The sequence below is a fragment of the Erinaceus europaeus genome, chromosome 7 (genome assembly GCF_950295315.1).
Source record: "Erinaceus europaeus chromosome 7, mEriEur2.1, whole genome shotgun sequence".
NCBI classification, from domain to species: domain Eukaryota; kingdom Metazoa; phylum Chordata; class Mammalia; order Eulipotyphla; family Erinaceidae; genus Erinaceus; species Erinaceus europaeus.
The window spans coordinates 31,590,575-31,607,448 of record NC_080168.1 but is presented as its reverse complement, the minus strand read 5'-3'; the positions used below and the strand labels follow the sequence as shown (position 1 = coordinate 31,607,448).

Genomic DNA, 16,874 nt, shown 5'->3' with positions numbered 1-16,874 from the left:
CACTTCCTGGGTGTAAAATGGTGATGAGAAAAATGGTAGCTGTCAAAGTAAGGGCTAAATAAACTTCTATACTTTATTTTTATTTTATAGGGAATTAGTGATGGTATTCCACTTATAAAGGCTGTTGTCCCCAAAAATCAGTCTCGTTCTTTTATGTATCAAGGGAGTCCTGAATTATTGGTAAGTCAATTTTCACTTGATCTGTGTCTAAATCCACTATGTTATCTCCTTAGCCCATAACATTTCTTCTTCTTCATTTTTTATTTGTGATTTATAGTAGATTACAAAATCATAAGATTGCATCGGGGTGTGGGGCAAATAGCATAATGGTTATGCAAAGGAATTCTCATACCTGAGGCTCCAAAGTCTGAGGTTCAATGCCCTGCACTGCCATAAGCCAGAGGTGAGCATTGCTCTGGTAGAAAATATATATATATTGGGGGTTGGGCGGTAACACAGCAGGTTAAGCACACATGGCACAAAGCGCAAGGACCGAAGGGTTAAGCGCAGGTGACACAAGGATCTGTGTAAAGATCCCCGATCGAGCCCCCAGCTCCCCACTTACATGGGAGTCGCTTCACAGGCGGTCAAACAGGTCTGCGGGTGTCTATCTTTATCTCCCCCTCTGTCCTCCCCTCCTCTCTCCATTTCTCTCTGTCCTATCCAACAAGGGACGACATCAACAGTAACAATAATAATCAAAACAAGGCTACAACAACAAGGGCAACAGGAGAGAGAGAAAATGGCCTCCAGGAGCAGTAGATTCATGGTACAGGCACTGAGCCCTGAAAGCAAATATATATATATATATATATATATATATATATATATATATATATATATATATATATATATATATATATATAACAATATATAGTTCCACATCACACCCACCACCAAAGTTCTGTCTCCCTCACTCCCATCTCCTACAGGTAGCCACCATATTTCTTTTTTTTTTTTTTAATTTCTTTATTGGGGAATTAATGTTTTACATTCGACAGTAAATATAGTAGTTTGTACATGCATAACATTTCCCAGTTTTCCATATAACAATACAACCCCCACTAGGTCCTCTGTCAACCTTCTTGGATCTGTATTCTCCCCACCCACCCACCCCAGAGTCTTTTACTTTGATGCAATACGCCAATTCCATTTCAGGTTCTACTTGTATTTTCTTTTCTGATCTTGTTTTTCAACTTCTGCCTGAGAGTGAGATCATGCCATATTCATCCTTCTGTTTCTGACTTATTTCACTTAACATGAATTTTTCAAGGTCCATCCAAGATCGGCTAAAAACGGTGAAACCACTATTTTTTATAGCTGAGTAGTATTCTGTTGTATATATATATACCACAACTTGCTCAGCCACTCATCTGTTGTTGGACACCTGGGTTGCTTCCAGGTTTTGGCTATTACAAATTGTGCTGCCAAGAACATATGTGTACACAGATCTTTTTGGATGGGTGTGTTGGGTTCCTTAGGATGTATCCCCAGGAGAAGAATTGCAGGTCCATTTCTAGCCTTCTGAGAGTTCTCCAGACTGTTCTCCACAGAGGTTGGACCAATTGACATTCCCACCAGCAGTGTAGGAGGGTTCCTTTGACCCCACAACCTCTCCAGAATTTGCTGCTTTACCTTTTCTGATATATGACATTCTCACAGGAGTGAAATGGTGTCTCATTGTTATCTTTATTTGCATTTCTCTGACAATCAGAGACTTGGAGCATTTTTTCATGTGTTTCTCAGCCTTTTGGATCTCTTCTTTGGTGAATATTCTGTCCATGTCCTCCCCCCATTTTTTTTTTTTCCTCCAGGGTTATTGCTGGGCTCGGTGCCTGCACCATGAATCCACCGCTCCTGGAGGCCATTTTCCCCCCTTTTTGTTGCCCTAGTTGTCGCAGCCTCGTTGTGGTTATTATTGCCATTGTTGACGTTGCTTTGTTGTTGGATAGGACAGAGAGAAATGGAGAGAGGAGGGGAAGACAGAGATAGAGGGGGAGAGAAAGATAGACACCTGCAGACCTGCTTCACCGCCTGTGAAGCGACTCCCCTGCAGGTGGGGAGCCGGGGGCTCGAACCGAGATCCTTACGCCGGTCCCTGCGCATTGCGCCACGTGCGCTTAACCCACTGCGCCACCACCCGACCCCCCCTCCCCCCATTTTTGGATGGGGTTATTTGTTGTCTTGTTGTTGAGATCTGCAAATTCTTTATATATTCTGGTTATTAGCCTCTTGTCTGATGTATGGCATGTAAAGATCTTCTCCCATTCTGTGAGGGGTCTCTTGGTTTGGGTAGTAGTTTTTTTTAGCTGTGCAGAAGCTTTTGAATTTGATGTAGTCCCATAAGTTTATGCTTGCCTTAGTTTTCTTTGTAACTGGATTCTCGTTTCATTGAAGATGTCTTTAAAATTTATGCAGAAAAGAGTTCTGCCAATATTTTCCTCTAAGTATCTGACAGTTTCTGATCAAACATCCAAGTCCTTGATCCACTTGGAATTTACTTTTGTATTTGGTTAAATATAGTGGTTCAGTTTCATTCTTCTGCATGTTTCAACCCATTGTTTCCAACACCATTTGTTAAAGAGACTTTGCTTTCTCCATTTAATAGTCTGGGTACCTTTGTCAAAGATTAGATGTCCATAGGTGTGGGGGCTCACTTCTGGGCTCTCAATTCTATTCCACTGGTCAGTGTGTCTATTCATGTTCTAGTACCAAGCAGTTTTGATGACAATGGCCCTATAATACAATTTGAGATCTGGGAGTGTGATGCCTCCGGTTCTGTTCTTTTTTCTCAAGATTGTTCTGGCAATTCTAGGTCTTTTCTGGTTCCAGATAAACATTTGTAGCATTTGTTCTATTCTCCTAAAAAATGTATTTGGGATCTTGATGGGGATAGTATTAAATTTGTAGGTGGCTATGGGTAGTATATTCATTTTGATGATGTTAATTCTTCCAAGCCATGAACATGGAATATCTTTCCACTTCTTTGTGTCTTTTTAAATTTTCTTGAGTAGTGACTCATAATTTTCAGTATAGAAGTCTTTCACTTCTTTGGTTAGGTTTATTCCTAGATATTTTACTGTTTTTGTTGCTATAGTAAAAGGAATTGATTTCTGGATTTCTATTTCTTCTAACTCAGTGTTTGCATAGTGGAATGCCACTGACTTTTGAATGTTAATTTTGTAGCCTGACACCTTACTGTATTGCCTGATGATTCCCAAAAGATAATTGATGGATTCCTTAGGTTTTTCTATGTATATTATCATGTCATCTGCAGATAGGGAGAGTTTGACTTCTTGTCTTCCATCTGTATCCCTTTAATTCCTTGCTCCTGCCTGATTGCTATGGCAAGAACTTCCAACACTATGTTGAATAGTAATAGGTAGCCACCATATTTCTGACAAGTCTTTTTTTTTTTTCTGTAGTATTTGATTTTTACCAGAGCACCGCTTAGCTTTGGTTTATGGTAGTGCTAAGGATTGAACCTGGGACCTTGGAACCTAATGCATGAGAATCTGTTGCATAATCTTGCTATCTCCGCCATCCATAATTCCTTTTTTTGTTTGTTTTACATTATTTTTATTTAATTTTTTATATTTATTTTCTCTTTTGTTGCCCTTGTTGTTTTTTATTGTTGTTGTTGTTGCTGATGTCGTCGTTAGATAGGACAGAGAGAAATGGAGAGAGAAGGGAAAGACAGACAGGGGGAGAGAAAGATAGATACCTGCAGATCTGCTTCACCGCCTCTGAAGTGACTCCCCTGCAGGTGCGGATTTGGGGACTCGAACCAGGATCCTTACTCCGGTCCTTGCGTTAACCTGCTGTGCTACCACCTGACTCCCTCCATAACTCTTAATAAGAGTTTCTTTGCTTTTTTGTTTTTCTTTCAAGTTTGCATTTATCAGTTCTCTAGATTCCACATGAGTGAAACCATCTAGTACTTGGCTTACATCTCTTATTTCACTAGCCATAATCTCCTCCAGTTCCATACATTTTGTCCCCAGGACACAGTATCATCATTTTTAATAGCAGAGTAGTATTCCATAGAATATGTATCCCATAATTTTATTAACCAGTCATCTATTGATAGGCATTTAGGCTGCTTCCACTCTTTGCCTATCGTGAATAATGCAGCTATATACAAAGTATGCATATGTCCCTTTAAATTAGTGTTTGAGTATCCTTTGGATAAATGCCCAGGAGTGGTATTACTGGATCATAAGATACTTCCATTTTTATTTGTTGAAGGACTGTCCATACAGTTTTCCAAAGGGGTTGTACCAGTTTGCATTCCCACCAACAATGTAACAAAGTTCCTTTATTTCTGTAGCTCACCAACACCCGTTACTTCCTGGTTTGTTGATGTCAGCCATTCTCTCAGGTGAGAGATAGTCTCTCAGTGTAGTTGTAATTTGTATTTCTCTAATGATAAGTAAAATGAAAACTGCTTTTTAAAAAAGATTTTATTTATTTATTTATGAGAAAGGGGAGAGAGAAAGAACCAGATACAATTCTAGTACAAATGCTGCTGGGGATTGAACTTGAGACCTCATGCTTGAGAGTCCAACGCCTTATCCACTGTGCCATCTCCCTGACCACTGAAGTACTTCTTCATGTTTGTTGCCGATAACTTCTTACAGGAAAATAAAGAACCTTTAAAAATACATTTTTTCCATCTGAAATGTCATAAGACATTTTTAATGGACTTCATGTTTGAACTACACAGTTTCACTAGATTATTGTAGTGGAATTAAATAATCATTCCCAATATCATTTGGTTATCCTGTGTTGTTTTCTTTAATTTATTTTTCTTCATATGTTCTTTTTCAGGTAACAGTGAGCTTGAATTATGTTATTGGAACCCATGGATGGCTGCCTTATGATAGAGAAATTTCTAATTACTTTACGTTCTTCAAGGATCAAACTGTGACAAATCCAAAGTAAATAAGTAAAAAGTTAAAACAAAACAACTTAAAGTCAGTACCTTATGACTAGAAAAACGAGAGTAGAGGATTTTGAATGTAATGTTGTAATCCTCCAGGTCTTCTTCCTTTACATTCATCTATATTCCTTCTCTCTTTCTTATTCCCTGGATTGGGGCTGACTTAAAGATAAAATAATTTCTATAGTATTATATAAAAAAACAACACTAAGAATAGTTGTAAGGTTTAAGTGTAATTTTTGTTATTGTTTTAGTTGTTGTTTTATTGGATAGAGACAAATCCAGAGGGCAGGGGAGATAAGAGAGAAAGAGAGAGACACCTGCAGTCTTGCTTCACCACTCGTGAAGCTTTTCCCCTGCAGGTGTTGGCTAGGGGCTTGAACCTGGATCCTTGCTCATTGCAACATGTGTACTCAGCCAGGTGTGTCACTGCCTGGCCCCATGTAATTGTATATTATTTATAAACATACTTTATGTATTTTATATTGTAAAAATTTGTTAGTTACCATGTTTGTTTATTTATTTTTTATAATATTTATTTACTTATTTATTCCCTTTTTGTTGCCTTTGTTGTTTTATTGTTGTAGTTATTATTGATGTTGTCGTTGTTAGATAGGACAGAAAGAAATGGAGACAGGAGGGGAAGACAGAGAGGGGGAGAGAAAGACAGACACCTGCAGACCTGCTTCACCACTTGTGAAGCGACTCCCTTGCAGGTGGGGAGCCGGGGCTCGAACCGGGAGCTTTACGCCGGTCCTTGTGCTTTGCACCACCTGCACTTAACCCACTGCGCTACAGCCTGACTCCCAACTATGTTTATTTTTTAATCCCTGAAAATTACATGGTAACTGAAGGTGCTGTTTCTCCCCCTTTGTTTTACTTCTCTGTACAAACGGAATAATTTTTCTTTTAAGTTTTTGATTTTTATTGTTCCAAAATGCTTCATTTATTATTTAGCTATTAATTGTAGATTATAAAATTGTAAGATCACAGTGCATAAGGGAAAATAATTCTTTATATTGTAAATGGGGACTCTGCAACCCCTGGGGTGCAGGAGAACAGAGCTTACTGGTGCCAACCCAGATTAGCTCACACTACCAGTGGTGGACCCAAATTTCAGTTTTCTTTCTTTCTTTCTTTCTTTCTTTCTTTCTTTCTTTCTTTCTTTCTTTCTTTCTTTCTTTCTTTCTTTCTTCCTCTCTCTCTCTCTCTCTCTCTCTCTCTCTCTTTCTTTCTTTCTTTCTTTCTTTCTTGTCTCCAGGGTTATTGCTGGGGCTCAGTGCCTGCACCATGAACCCCACTGCTCCTGGAGGCCATTTTTCCCCCTTTTGTTGCCCTTGTTGTTATAGCCTTGTTGTAGTCATTATTGTTGTTGTTGATGTCATTCTTTGTTGGATAGGACAGAGAGAAATGGAGAGAGGAGGGGAAGACAGACAGGGGGAGAGAAAGATAGACACCTGCAGACCTGCTTCACCGCTTGTGAAGTGACTCCCCTGAGGTGGGGAGCTAGGAGCTCCAACCGGGATCCTTATGCTGGTCCTTGTGCTTTGAAGCCACGTGTGCTTAACCCACTGAGCTACCTTCCGCCTGACCCCCAGCAGTTTCTTTTTTATAGTAAAACAATACACAAAGTAAAACAATACACAATTGACAGAGTAAGGTTGGCTAATTATTCACAGTTTGGTATGCAAGGAGGGGCAGAGGTAGTAAAAGGATCAAAGTTCCTATGGCCATACAAATATCAGAAGATGGTGGGGGGTTAAGCTTGGAATTTATAGATGTCCTAAAAACCTGATACAAATATTTGTAATTACGGCCCACACAGTGGTGCACCGGATCCCACTTGGAGCCCCCGGCCTGGGCATCCCTTCACAAGCAGTGAAATATATCTGCAGGTGTCTTTTTCTCTCCCTATCTCGCCCTTCCCTCTAAATTTCTCTGCCCTATCGAATAAAAATAAAGACAAGGGGCTCTTGCAGTGAAGGGGGGGGGTATATGGAACTCAGGTGGTGAGAATTGTATGGAATTGTACCCCCTCTTATCCTACAATCTTGTCAGTCATTAAACCACTAAAAAAATTTTAAAAAATAAAAATAAAAAAAATTGGCCGCCAGGAGCAGTGGATTCATAGCACTGGCATCAAGCCCCAGCGAGAACCCTGGAGATGAAAAAAATATAAAAAATTACAATTTAAAAAATATATAATTTGCAATTATTATTATATACTACTTCAATATTATTTGTTAAGATTTTTATCCTTTTCATTTCACATGGGACTTAGTACTATTGTGCTTTGTATGAAGCTTACCTCTAGCAAAGATAATATTCAGTTACTATTGAATAATAAAGTCGTAGAAATAAAGCCTTAGAAAATTTCTCTTTTTTAATATTATTATTATTATTTTATTGTTTACCAGAGCACTGCTTAGCTCTGGCTTATAGTGGTGTGGGGGATTGAACCTAGGACTATGGAGCCTCAGGCATGAGAGTCTCTGATAACCATTATGCTATCTAAACCCATCCTAGAAAATTTCTTATTTCTCTCTCTGTGTGTCTCTTTTCTCTGTCATTCACTCACTCAGAAGTATTACTTTTTTGTGTCTATCCACAGAATTTCATTTGGCTAAATACAAGTATTTCAGTTGGAAGCAGAAAAATCTATATGCTTTCTTGGGTTGGAATGAAAATAAAAAAAGATCTTCCGCCAGTCGGGCAGTAGAGCAACGGGTTAAGTGCAGGTGGCGCAAAGCTCAAGGACTGGAAAAGGTTCCCAGTTCCGGCTCCCACCTGCAGGGGAGTTGCTTCACAAGTGGTGAAGCAGGTCCGCAGGTGTCTTTCTCTCCCCTTCTCTGTCTTCCCCTCCTCTCTCCATTTCTCTCTGTCCTATCCAACAATGACGACAACACTAATAACTATAACAATAAAACAAGGGCAACAAAAGGAAATAAGTAAATAAATATAAATTAAAAAATATTTTTTAAAACTGAGTATTGGTAGATAAAAATTTATTTGCCTGTGATCTCTAGTTTCAGTGTGTTCCAGACTTTCTGATCCTGGCGTGTCCTATATTGTCTTTATAATCTGAGCCTGCTGTTTACAGAATTGACAAACTTAACCATATAGATTTAAACCTCTTCACACCTCCCATCTCAATTTCTTTAGGCTTAACACTTAAGATTAATTGCTGCATATAGAAAAATAGGAATAAAGTAAGATTAATGCATTTTCAGAAAACCTTTATGTTATTGATAATTATTTCAAATTGAACACTTATTTTTCATAGAGATTTAAAGACTAGATATAAGCCTAGAATATGTTTTGAGCAAAAGTCTGCTATTTTATTTTGTTTACAGAACTCAGCGTACTATGAATAGTCCTTTTGCACCAGGACTAAAGATCACTTCTAGGCTATTTATAGTATCACAAGATGCAAAGTTACTTTTCAGTGGTGGACACTGGGATAATAGCATTCAAGTGATGTCACTTACAAAAGGCAAAGTTATTTCACACAATATCAGACATATGGGTAAGTATTACCTTCTTTTTTTTAAAAGATAACATTTTTTATAATTATGAAAGTACTTAGTCCTAATAAAAATGGATTTAATTTGATATGGGCAGTAATATAGTAGTTAGGCAAAGATTTTCATGCCTGAGATGTTGAGGTCCCAGTTTCAGTCCCTGGCACCACCATAAAACAAATGAATGATGTTTCTAGGTGAACAAAAACAGCATCAGATTTTACTTTTGAAGTTGAGTGGGCTTTCTGATATAGCAAAGCTGTTTTATATACTTTCTTTAAGAGCATCTAGTCTAGTTTTTGTTTTTGTTTTCATTCTTTTACCTAGGGCCCTGTGCCAGCACTACAAATCCACTACCGACAGGACAGAGAGAAATGGAAAGAGGAGGAGGAGATAGAGAGGGAGAGAAAGATAGACTCTTTACCTGCAGACCTGCTTCACCACTTGTGAAGTGACCCCCCTGCAGGTGGGGTGCCGGAGGTTCCAACTAGGATCCTTGTGTGACCTTGTGCTTAATCGGGTACACCACCCCGTCTGACATCTAGTCTGTTCTGGATGTACTAAAACACCATGTAAGCCACCTAGAAGGTGGCATAGTGAATAAAGTGTTGAATTCGAGAGCATGAGAACTTGAATTTGATCCCCTGACATTGCATGTACCAGAGTGATATTATGGCGTGCTCTTTAAATAAACAGTACTTAAAGCACTATGTAAGTTAAGCTGTTTTATACTATTTGAAAGATGCTAGACTGCCTTTTTTTAAAATTGGCTAATCAAAATAAGAATTCTAAGACAAATGGTGATAAGTTTCACGAGCAGTGAAGCAGGTCTGCAGGTGTCTTTCTCTTCCTGTCTTCCTCTCCTCTCTCAATTTCTGTCCTATCCAACAATGACAACAGCAGTGACAACAATAATAATATAAACAACAAGGGCAACAAAAAGGGGGGAAGAAATTAAATGAAAAAGCACAAAAGACTATATATATATATATATATATATATATATATTTTTTTTTTTGTCACCAAAAAAAAAAAGCTATCCTTGCGATTTGATCACTGCTAGTCTCCTGTCCCCCTTTCCCAGTGTTTTCCTAGTGTCATTCTGCATTTTTCCCTGTTGCAGCTAGTTTAGTGATAGTTTTCTGAGCTAGCCTGAGGGTGTTTCTTCCCGGGCACGTGCTCTCTGAGTTGGAGAGAACTCCACTGGAGCCAACCTAGGCTGCTGCTTACTCAGCGACGCGGGAGAGGAACCAGGAACTTTCGTGGCTGAGCAGGAACACAATGCAATGCTGCCTTTATATCTTCTGAAGCAGAAGTGGCAGGTCGGAAAGGAAATGGGTAGGATAGGGGGTGGGGAGAAGAAAAGAGCAGGAAAGTAGCATGCTTCCATATAACCAGTGGGGATTAAACCAGTACTCTGCAGGCAGAGTGGGTCTCAGGCAAAACAGTAATTATGTAAATAGACCACAGTGTTAAGCAATGGAGCAGGGGGGAGCTGGCCTAATGCCCAACAATAGTTTGTATATGATCTAAAATTGACCTTATATTTGCATATATACTTGTTTCAGTGATGCAAACCATTTTGCTTTTAAAATTACAGATATCGTGACTTGTTTAGCTACAGATTATTGTGGATTACATTTGATTTCTGGTTCCAAAGATACAACTTGTATGATATGGCAGATAACACAACAGGTAATGATACAGGAAAATACTCTTGGTTTAAACCTGAAATTTTCCCTGAGAATTCTATTGAGCTGTTTTAAGAGTCATTTGTTCTGTTATGGTCAATAATTATTTGGATTTCTTTATAAACTCTTCCCCAGTTCTGGCATCTCCGAATCACTGCATTATCTCCCCCTAAAACATTATCAAATTCATGACCTTTGCCCCCTCGTAACTTTTCTATGGCCTGGGAGATAGCATAATGGTTTTGCAGAAAGACTTTCTTCCTGAGGCTCCTCCACCATAAGCCAGAGCTGATCAGTACTCGACTTAAAGAAAAAAAAAATCCTCTCAAAATTTCTAAAACTTGGGACCCTATACTGGTGCAACCACTGGAATATATAGAAAATGTGTTAAAATAGACTGTAACATAGTATGTAAAAATAGTGATTTGTTTATATCTGGATAAAAAGTTAAAATTGGAGGACTGGGTGGTAGTGCACCGGTTTAAGGACACAAGGCACAAGGGCCGGCGCAAGGATCTGGATTTGAGCCTCCGGTTCCCCACCTGCAGGGGATCGAATGGTTTCGCTTCACAAGTGGTGAAGCAGGTCTGCATGTGTCTGTCTTTCTGTCCACCTCTCTGTTTCCCTATCTTCTCTCGATTTCTCTCTGTCCTATCCAGCAACAACAACAATAGTAATAACGACAAGGGCAAAAAGAAAAAGTCTCCAGGAGCAGTGGATTTGTAGTGGACTGAGCCCCAGTGATATCCCTGGAGGCGAAAAAAAAAAGAAAGAAAAGTTAAGATTGAGGTTTTAAACTTCAGACACTTGAGAATAATTTTAGAATTCTAGGGGAAACACAAGGATAAGTGATAATGTAGTACACTCACTGGTGGGAATTAGTTGTGATGTTAGCTTCTAATTAGACAGTTTAAATACAAAATGTTTTCATGGAAAAAAAAAAACTTTGCTTTTCTGCTTTAATATAGGGAGGTGTTCCTGTGGGCTTAGCATCCAAGCCCTTTCAGATTCTGTATGGACACACGGATGAAGTATTGAGTGTCGGCATCAGCACTGAGCTAGACATGGCAGTGTCAGGATCAAAGGTAAGACCCCACCTTTAGGAAATATTAGTTTTTCGGGAGTCAGGTGGTAACACAGTGGGTTAAGCACACACGGCGCAAGGCGCAAGGACCAGTGTAAGGAAATACTAGTTTTTCATCCTGACAGGTGGTGCAGTGAGTAAAGTTAACTGATTTGTAAGCATGAAGTCCTGAATTTTACTCCAACATTGCCTATGTCAGAGTAATGTTGCTTCTCTCTCATTAAAATAGAAATATTTTTAAATTTCTCTTATATACTCAGAAGCAGTATTTATATTTAACTTTTTTCTAGGGACTTGGTCAAATTTTAGAAACTTTCTGTCATGTTCACATGGGACTTTGCAAAAATAGAGTGTAGAAAGAAAACTTGAGACTGGATTCTAGTTGGGGATTTTATTTTTAAAATATTTTTTATTTGCTGTTAGTAGGTTGTTACAAGATTGTAAGCTGACAGTGTAAGTTCCACACCACACCCACCACCAAAGCTCCATATCCCCACCCTCCCGCCTCTCAGGTATAACCATCATAGTTCTCACAAGTCTTACAGTTTGCTTGCTTCTGTTTTGTTTGGATTTTTTTCTCTTTTGGGCAAGTTCATGTAAATCAGATCTCAAGATTCCACATATGAGTGAAACCATTTGGTAGTTGTCTTTCATCTCTTTACTTATTTCACTAAGCATAATCACCTCCAGTTCCCTCCACTATGTCCCAAAGGACACAATATTATCTTTTTTGATTACAGAATAATATTCTATGGATTATATATCCCATGACTTTATCACCCAGTCATATGTTAATGAACATTAAGGTTGCTTCCACACTATGGCTAATGCAGCTATGAACAAGTGGTACATGTGTCCATTCAAATTAGTGTTTGAGTGGTTTTTTTTTTTTCCTTTTCTTTATTTTAATGAGAGGACAGAGGAAGGGAGAAAGAGAGAGGCAGGGAAAAACACCAGAGACCTGCTCTGCTCTGGCTGATGGTGGTGCTGGGGATTGAATCTGGCGCCTTAGAGCCTCAGGCAGGAGAGACTGTTTGCATAACCATTATGCTGTCTCCATAACCTGTGTTTTTTTCTTTTTGAATTCTCAGTATTCTCTTCCCCAGAATCTTTCTAACTTTTTTTTAGAGTGTCATCTTTTTTTATTATTATTACTTATTTATTAAAAGGAAATGCTGACAAAGCCATAGGTTAAGGAGGCTCCACATAATTCCCACCACCAGAACTCCGTATCCCACGCTCTCCATTGATAGCTTTCCTGTTCTTTATCCCTTTGGGAGTATGGACCCAAGGTCATTGTGGGATGCAGAAGATGGAAGGTCTGGCTTCTATAATTGCTTCCCTGCTGAACATGGGCGTTGACAGGTCGATCCAAAATCCCAGCCTGTCTCTCTCTTTTCCTAGTGGGGAAGGGCTCTGGGGAAGCAGAGCTCCAGGACATATTGGTGGGGTTGTCTGTCCAGGAAAGTCTGGTTGGCATCTGGAACCTGGCAGCTGAAAAGAGAGTTAACATATAAAGCCAAATTATTGACTAATCATGAACCTGGAATAGTGCAGATGAAGAGTTGGGGTAGTCTCCGTTTTGTAGATAGCTAGTAGGCATATTGTAGTTATATTCCAAAGGGTCTGTGGCTATACTAGTTGTTTCTTTTTTCTCTCCTTTTCTTTTTCCCCCCTGAGCCTGAAATCTGATATGCAGATGGATCCAACTTATTGTCTGGGGAGATGATGTCATGGCTGGAAAATGGACAGAAAGCTGGATCAGGGACCCGAGTAGCTCCCTAATATGGGAAAGGTGTATACATATTGTTGACTATAAACCCCATCGACTTGATCTGATCTGGGGCCCATATGCAGCTTAGGAACCTATATAACCTCTGCATCCCTGTAGAGCCAAGCTCACATTCTGTGGTCATCAGTGGGAATGTTCCAAGCTGCCCCAATTTCAGGACCAATCTTCCTCATGTGTAGCATAGAGTATGTTGTCCAGCCTCCTTTCAGAGGATGGAACATTCTCTACCGTTGTTGATCCAAGTTGAGGGCAAGGACCTATGGGGGCCCACAAAGGGGTCTGTTTTGTTGTTCCTGATAGAGATTACCGGTAACAATGGAGAGAGGGGGTTATTTGAGGTCTAGGCCCATCGTGTCTGTTTGGGAATCTCAGGACTCCACAAATAGGGCCCAGCTGATGGGGTGGCCTGATAGTGACTAAAGAGTCATCGTTAAAATATGCCAGTCTCTTGCCCTTATTCAGCTTTTGTAGTCCTTGCTTTGATAAGGTTAGCTTTGGAGTGAGTGAGGGAAATATAATAGGAAGTAGGTGAGGAGGGTATCTAAGTCTAAGTAGACACTATTTCATTATTAACTTTATTCTGACTCACTGCAGACTATTGTGTACTTTTGCTTTCAGGTATATATTTTACACTAATTTGTGGATACATGTGAACATATGCCCTATCTCATGGGACCTGGTCTATATCTAGGTATTGGGACTTTGTTAGGAAGTGAACCACCTGGAATGGAATTTGAGAATCCTATGAAAGGAAAGGTCTCACCCACATAATGAGGGTGAAGGGTTGATATCCACACCTGATGTCTCTGGACACAGACTGAAGTGAAGCATACCGAGATGGTACTCATTGAATTGATTAGGTTGGGATCAGCAGGTGCAATATCATTTGGTATAAATTGAGAGAAGCATGCAGGAAAGTGAACCCCACCCTAGAGGTTCTAGGACTGGGGGAAATATAGGCTCTATAGAGGAAGTGGGAGGTTTCTGCTGTCATAGGGTTTAAGAGGACATTAGATAGTTATTGCTATAATCACATTATTTGGTGATTAGGTTAACTTTGAAAAGTCCCTTTGTTAGGATTTGCTGTATCATACACATCACCACCATAATTTATGTCCTTTGACATTATTTGTGTATAGCTGTGCCACCGGTTGCTTCTGTTCTCCCTGGTCTAAGCTTTTAAGAGAGTCAACATATCAAAGACTCAGCCTATGGTCTGTTCATTAAAAAGTTTGAGACATTCAATCAATTTTCCCCTCTCATATTAATAAATAGTGATTTATATGACTACGAGTTAATAGGAGTGTACATAAACAGCATTCCCACCACCAAAAGACTGTGTCCCATCCCATCCTCCCCTTCCTTCCCCGATGAGTGAAGCCGAACATCCACCCTCAACCCAGAATTTTTACTTTGGTGCACTACTACAAATTCAGTCAAATCCTGCTTAGAGTTTCCCTTTCTGTTTTTCTTTCTCAACTTCTGTTTATGGGTGGGTTCATGCCATACTCATCTTTATCTTTCTGACTTAGCTCACTTAACATAATTCTTTCTAGCTCCATCCAAGATGTGCCAGAGAAGGTGGGTTCATTGTTCTTGATAGCTGCATAGTATTCCATTGTGTATATATACCACAGCTTTCTCAGCCACTCATCTGTTGTTGGGCACCTGGGTTGCTTCCAGGCTTTAGCTATTACGAATTGCACTGCTATGAACATAGGCGTATATATATCTTTTTGGTGTTTGAGTGTTCTTTGGATAAATGCCCAAGAGTAGTATTGCTGGATCATAAGGTACTTCCTTTTTTTTGCCTCCAGAGTTATTGCTGGGGCTCCTTGGTGCCACTGCTCCTGGAGGCCATTTTTTCCCCTTTTGTTGCCCTTGTTGTTTATTGTTGTTGTTGTTATTGTTGTCATTGTTGTTGGATAGGACAGAGAGAAATCCAGAGAAGACGGGAAGACGGAGGAGAGAAAGATAGACACTTGCAGACCTGCTTCACTGCTTGTGAAGCGACTCCTCTGAAGATGGGGAACTGGGCTCTCGAACTCGGATCCTTGTACTGGTCCTTTTGCTTTGTGCCATGTGTGCTTAACCCACCATGCTGCTGCCTGGCCCCCGATACTTCCATTTTTATTTGTTGAAGAACACAGTTTTCCAAAGGGGTTATACCAGTTTGCATTCTCACCAGAAATGTATCAAAGTTCCCTTTTGTCCACAGTCTCCCAACACATGTCATTTCCTGGTTTATTGATGTAAACCATTGTCTCAGGTGTGAGATGCTATCTCGGTGTAGTTTGAGTTTGCATTTCTCTAATAATAAGTGAAGTGAAGCATTTCTTCATGTGTCTGTGAGTTCTGTTTGCTTCTCTCTCTTTTTTTTTTTCTTTTCCTTTTTTTTTTTTTTTGCCTCCAGGGTCGGGCTTATCGCTGGGGTTCAGTGCCTGCACTATGAATCCGTTGCTCTTGGAGGCTATTTTTTCCCCTTTTGTTGCCCTTGTTTATTGGTGATGTTGCTATTGCTATCGTTGTTGTTTGATAGGACAGAGAGAAATGGAGAGGGAAAGGGAAGACAGAGGAGGAGTGAAAGATAGACACCTGCAGACCTGCTTCACCGCTTGTGAAGTGACCCCCCCCTGCAGGTGGGGAGCCAGCGGCTGGAACCAGGATCCTTATGCCAGTCCTCGCACTTCGCACCATGTGAGCTTAACCCACTGCGCTACTGCACAGCCCCCTTGGGTTATGTTTGCTTCTTTTGTAGATTGTGTATAGGTGTTTAATATCAGTCACTTGTCTCATGTGTGATTTGCAAATCTCTTCTCCCATTTTTCTCTGTTGCCTGGTTATCCTTGTGTAGTTTGCTTTCGATGTGTAGGAGCATTTTAGTTTCATGTAATCCCACTTACTTACTTTTGTTTTCATTTCCCAAGCCTAGAAGGTTGAATCTCCAAGTACATCTTTGACATTTTCTTCTATAAATTTTAGTTTCTGGTCTGTTATCTAGATCTTTAATCGATTTTGATTTGACCTTGGTGTATGGTGTTGGGAGTGGTCTAATTTCATTTTTCTACATATGGCTGTCCAATTTTCCCAGCACCATCGATTGAAGAGAACTTCTTTATGCCACTTCTTTATGGTTTTAGACCCTGTGTCATAGCTTAGATGGCTGTATACGTGTGAGCTTATTTCTGGGCTTTTAATTCTGCTTCATTGATCCAAGCATCTATTTTTATTTTATTATCATGACATTTTGATTACTATCACTTTGTAGTATAAACTGAAGTTAGGGAGCATGATACCTCCATATTTTTCCCTTTTTTGGTCCAGGAGATGGAGCAATGGATAAAGCATTGGACTCTCAAGCATGAGTTCCTGAGTTTGATCCCTGGCAGCACATGTACCAGAGTGATGTCTGGTTCTCTCTCTCTCATCTTTCCAATTAATAAATAAAATCTTATAAAAGAATAAAAATCTTATATTTTTCCTTTTTTCTCAGAAGTACTTTGTCAATTCATGGCCTTTTGTGGCTCCACACAAATTTTTGGGCAAATTTTTGTTCAGTTTGCTTGAAAAATGTCATAGGCTGGTGGTGCACCTGGTTGAGCGCACACGTTACAGTGCTCAAGGACCCAGGTTTGAGCCCCCGGTCCCCACCTGCAGGGGGAAAGCTTTGCAAGTAGCGAAGCAGTGCTGCAGGTATCTCTCTGTTTCTCTCCCTCTCTGTTACTCCCTTCCCTCTTAATTTCTGGCTGTCTCTGTCCAATAATTAAATAAATGCAAAAAATGTTTTAAATGTCATTGGCATTCTGATAAGGATTGCATTGAAATTATAGATAGCTTTTGGTAG

The 16,874-nt window shown here is 39.7% G+C and overlaps 1 protein-coding gene across 1 annotated transcript in view; it reads left to right on the top strand.

Moving 5' to 3' along the window:
- Window positions 1-16,874, top strand: part of NBEAL1 (neurobeachin like 1) — a 135,334-nt gene that overhangs the window by 98,579 nt on the left and 19,881 nt on the right. The window contains exons 40-44 of the mRNA XM_060194103.1: window positions 91-180; window positions 4,831-4,940; window positions 8,296-8,468; window positions 10,064-10,158; window positions 11,123-11,239. Coding sequence (XP_060050086.1) covers window positions 91-180; window positions 4,831-4,940; window positions 8,296-8,468; window positions 10,064-10,158; window positions 11,123-11,239 — 585 coding nt within the window. The remainder of the gene's footprint in view (window positions 1-90; window positions 181-4,830; window positions 4,941-8,295; window positions 8,469-10,063; window positions 10,159-11,122; window positions 11,240-16,874) is intronic.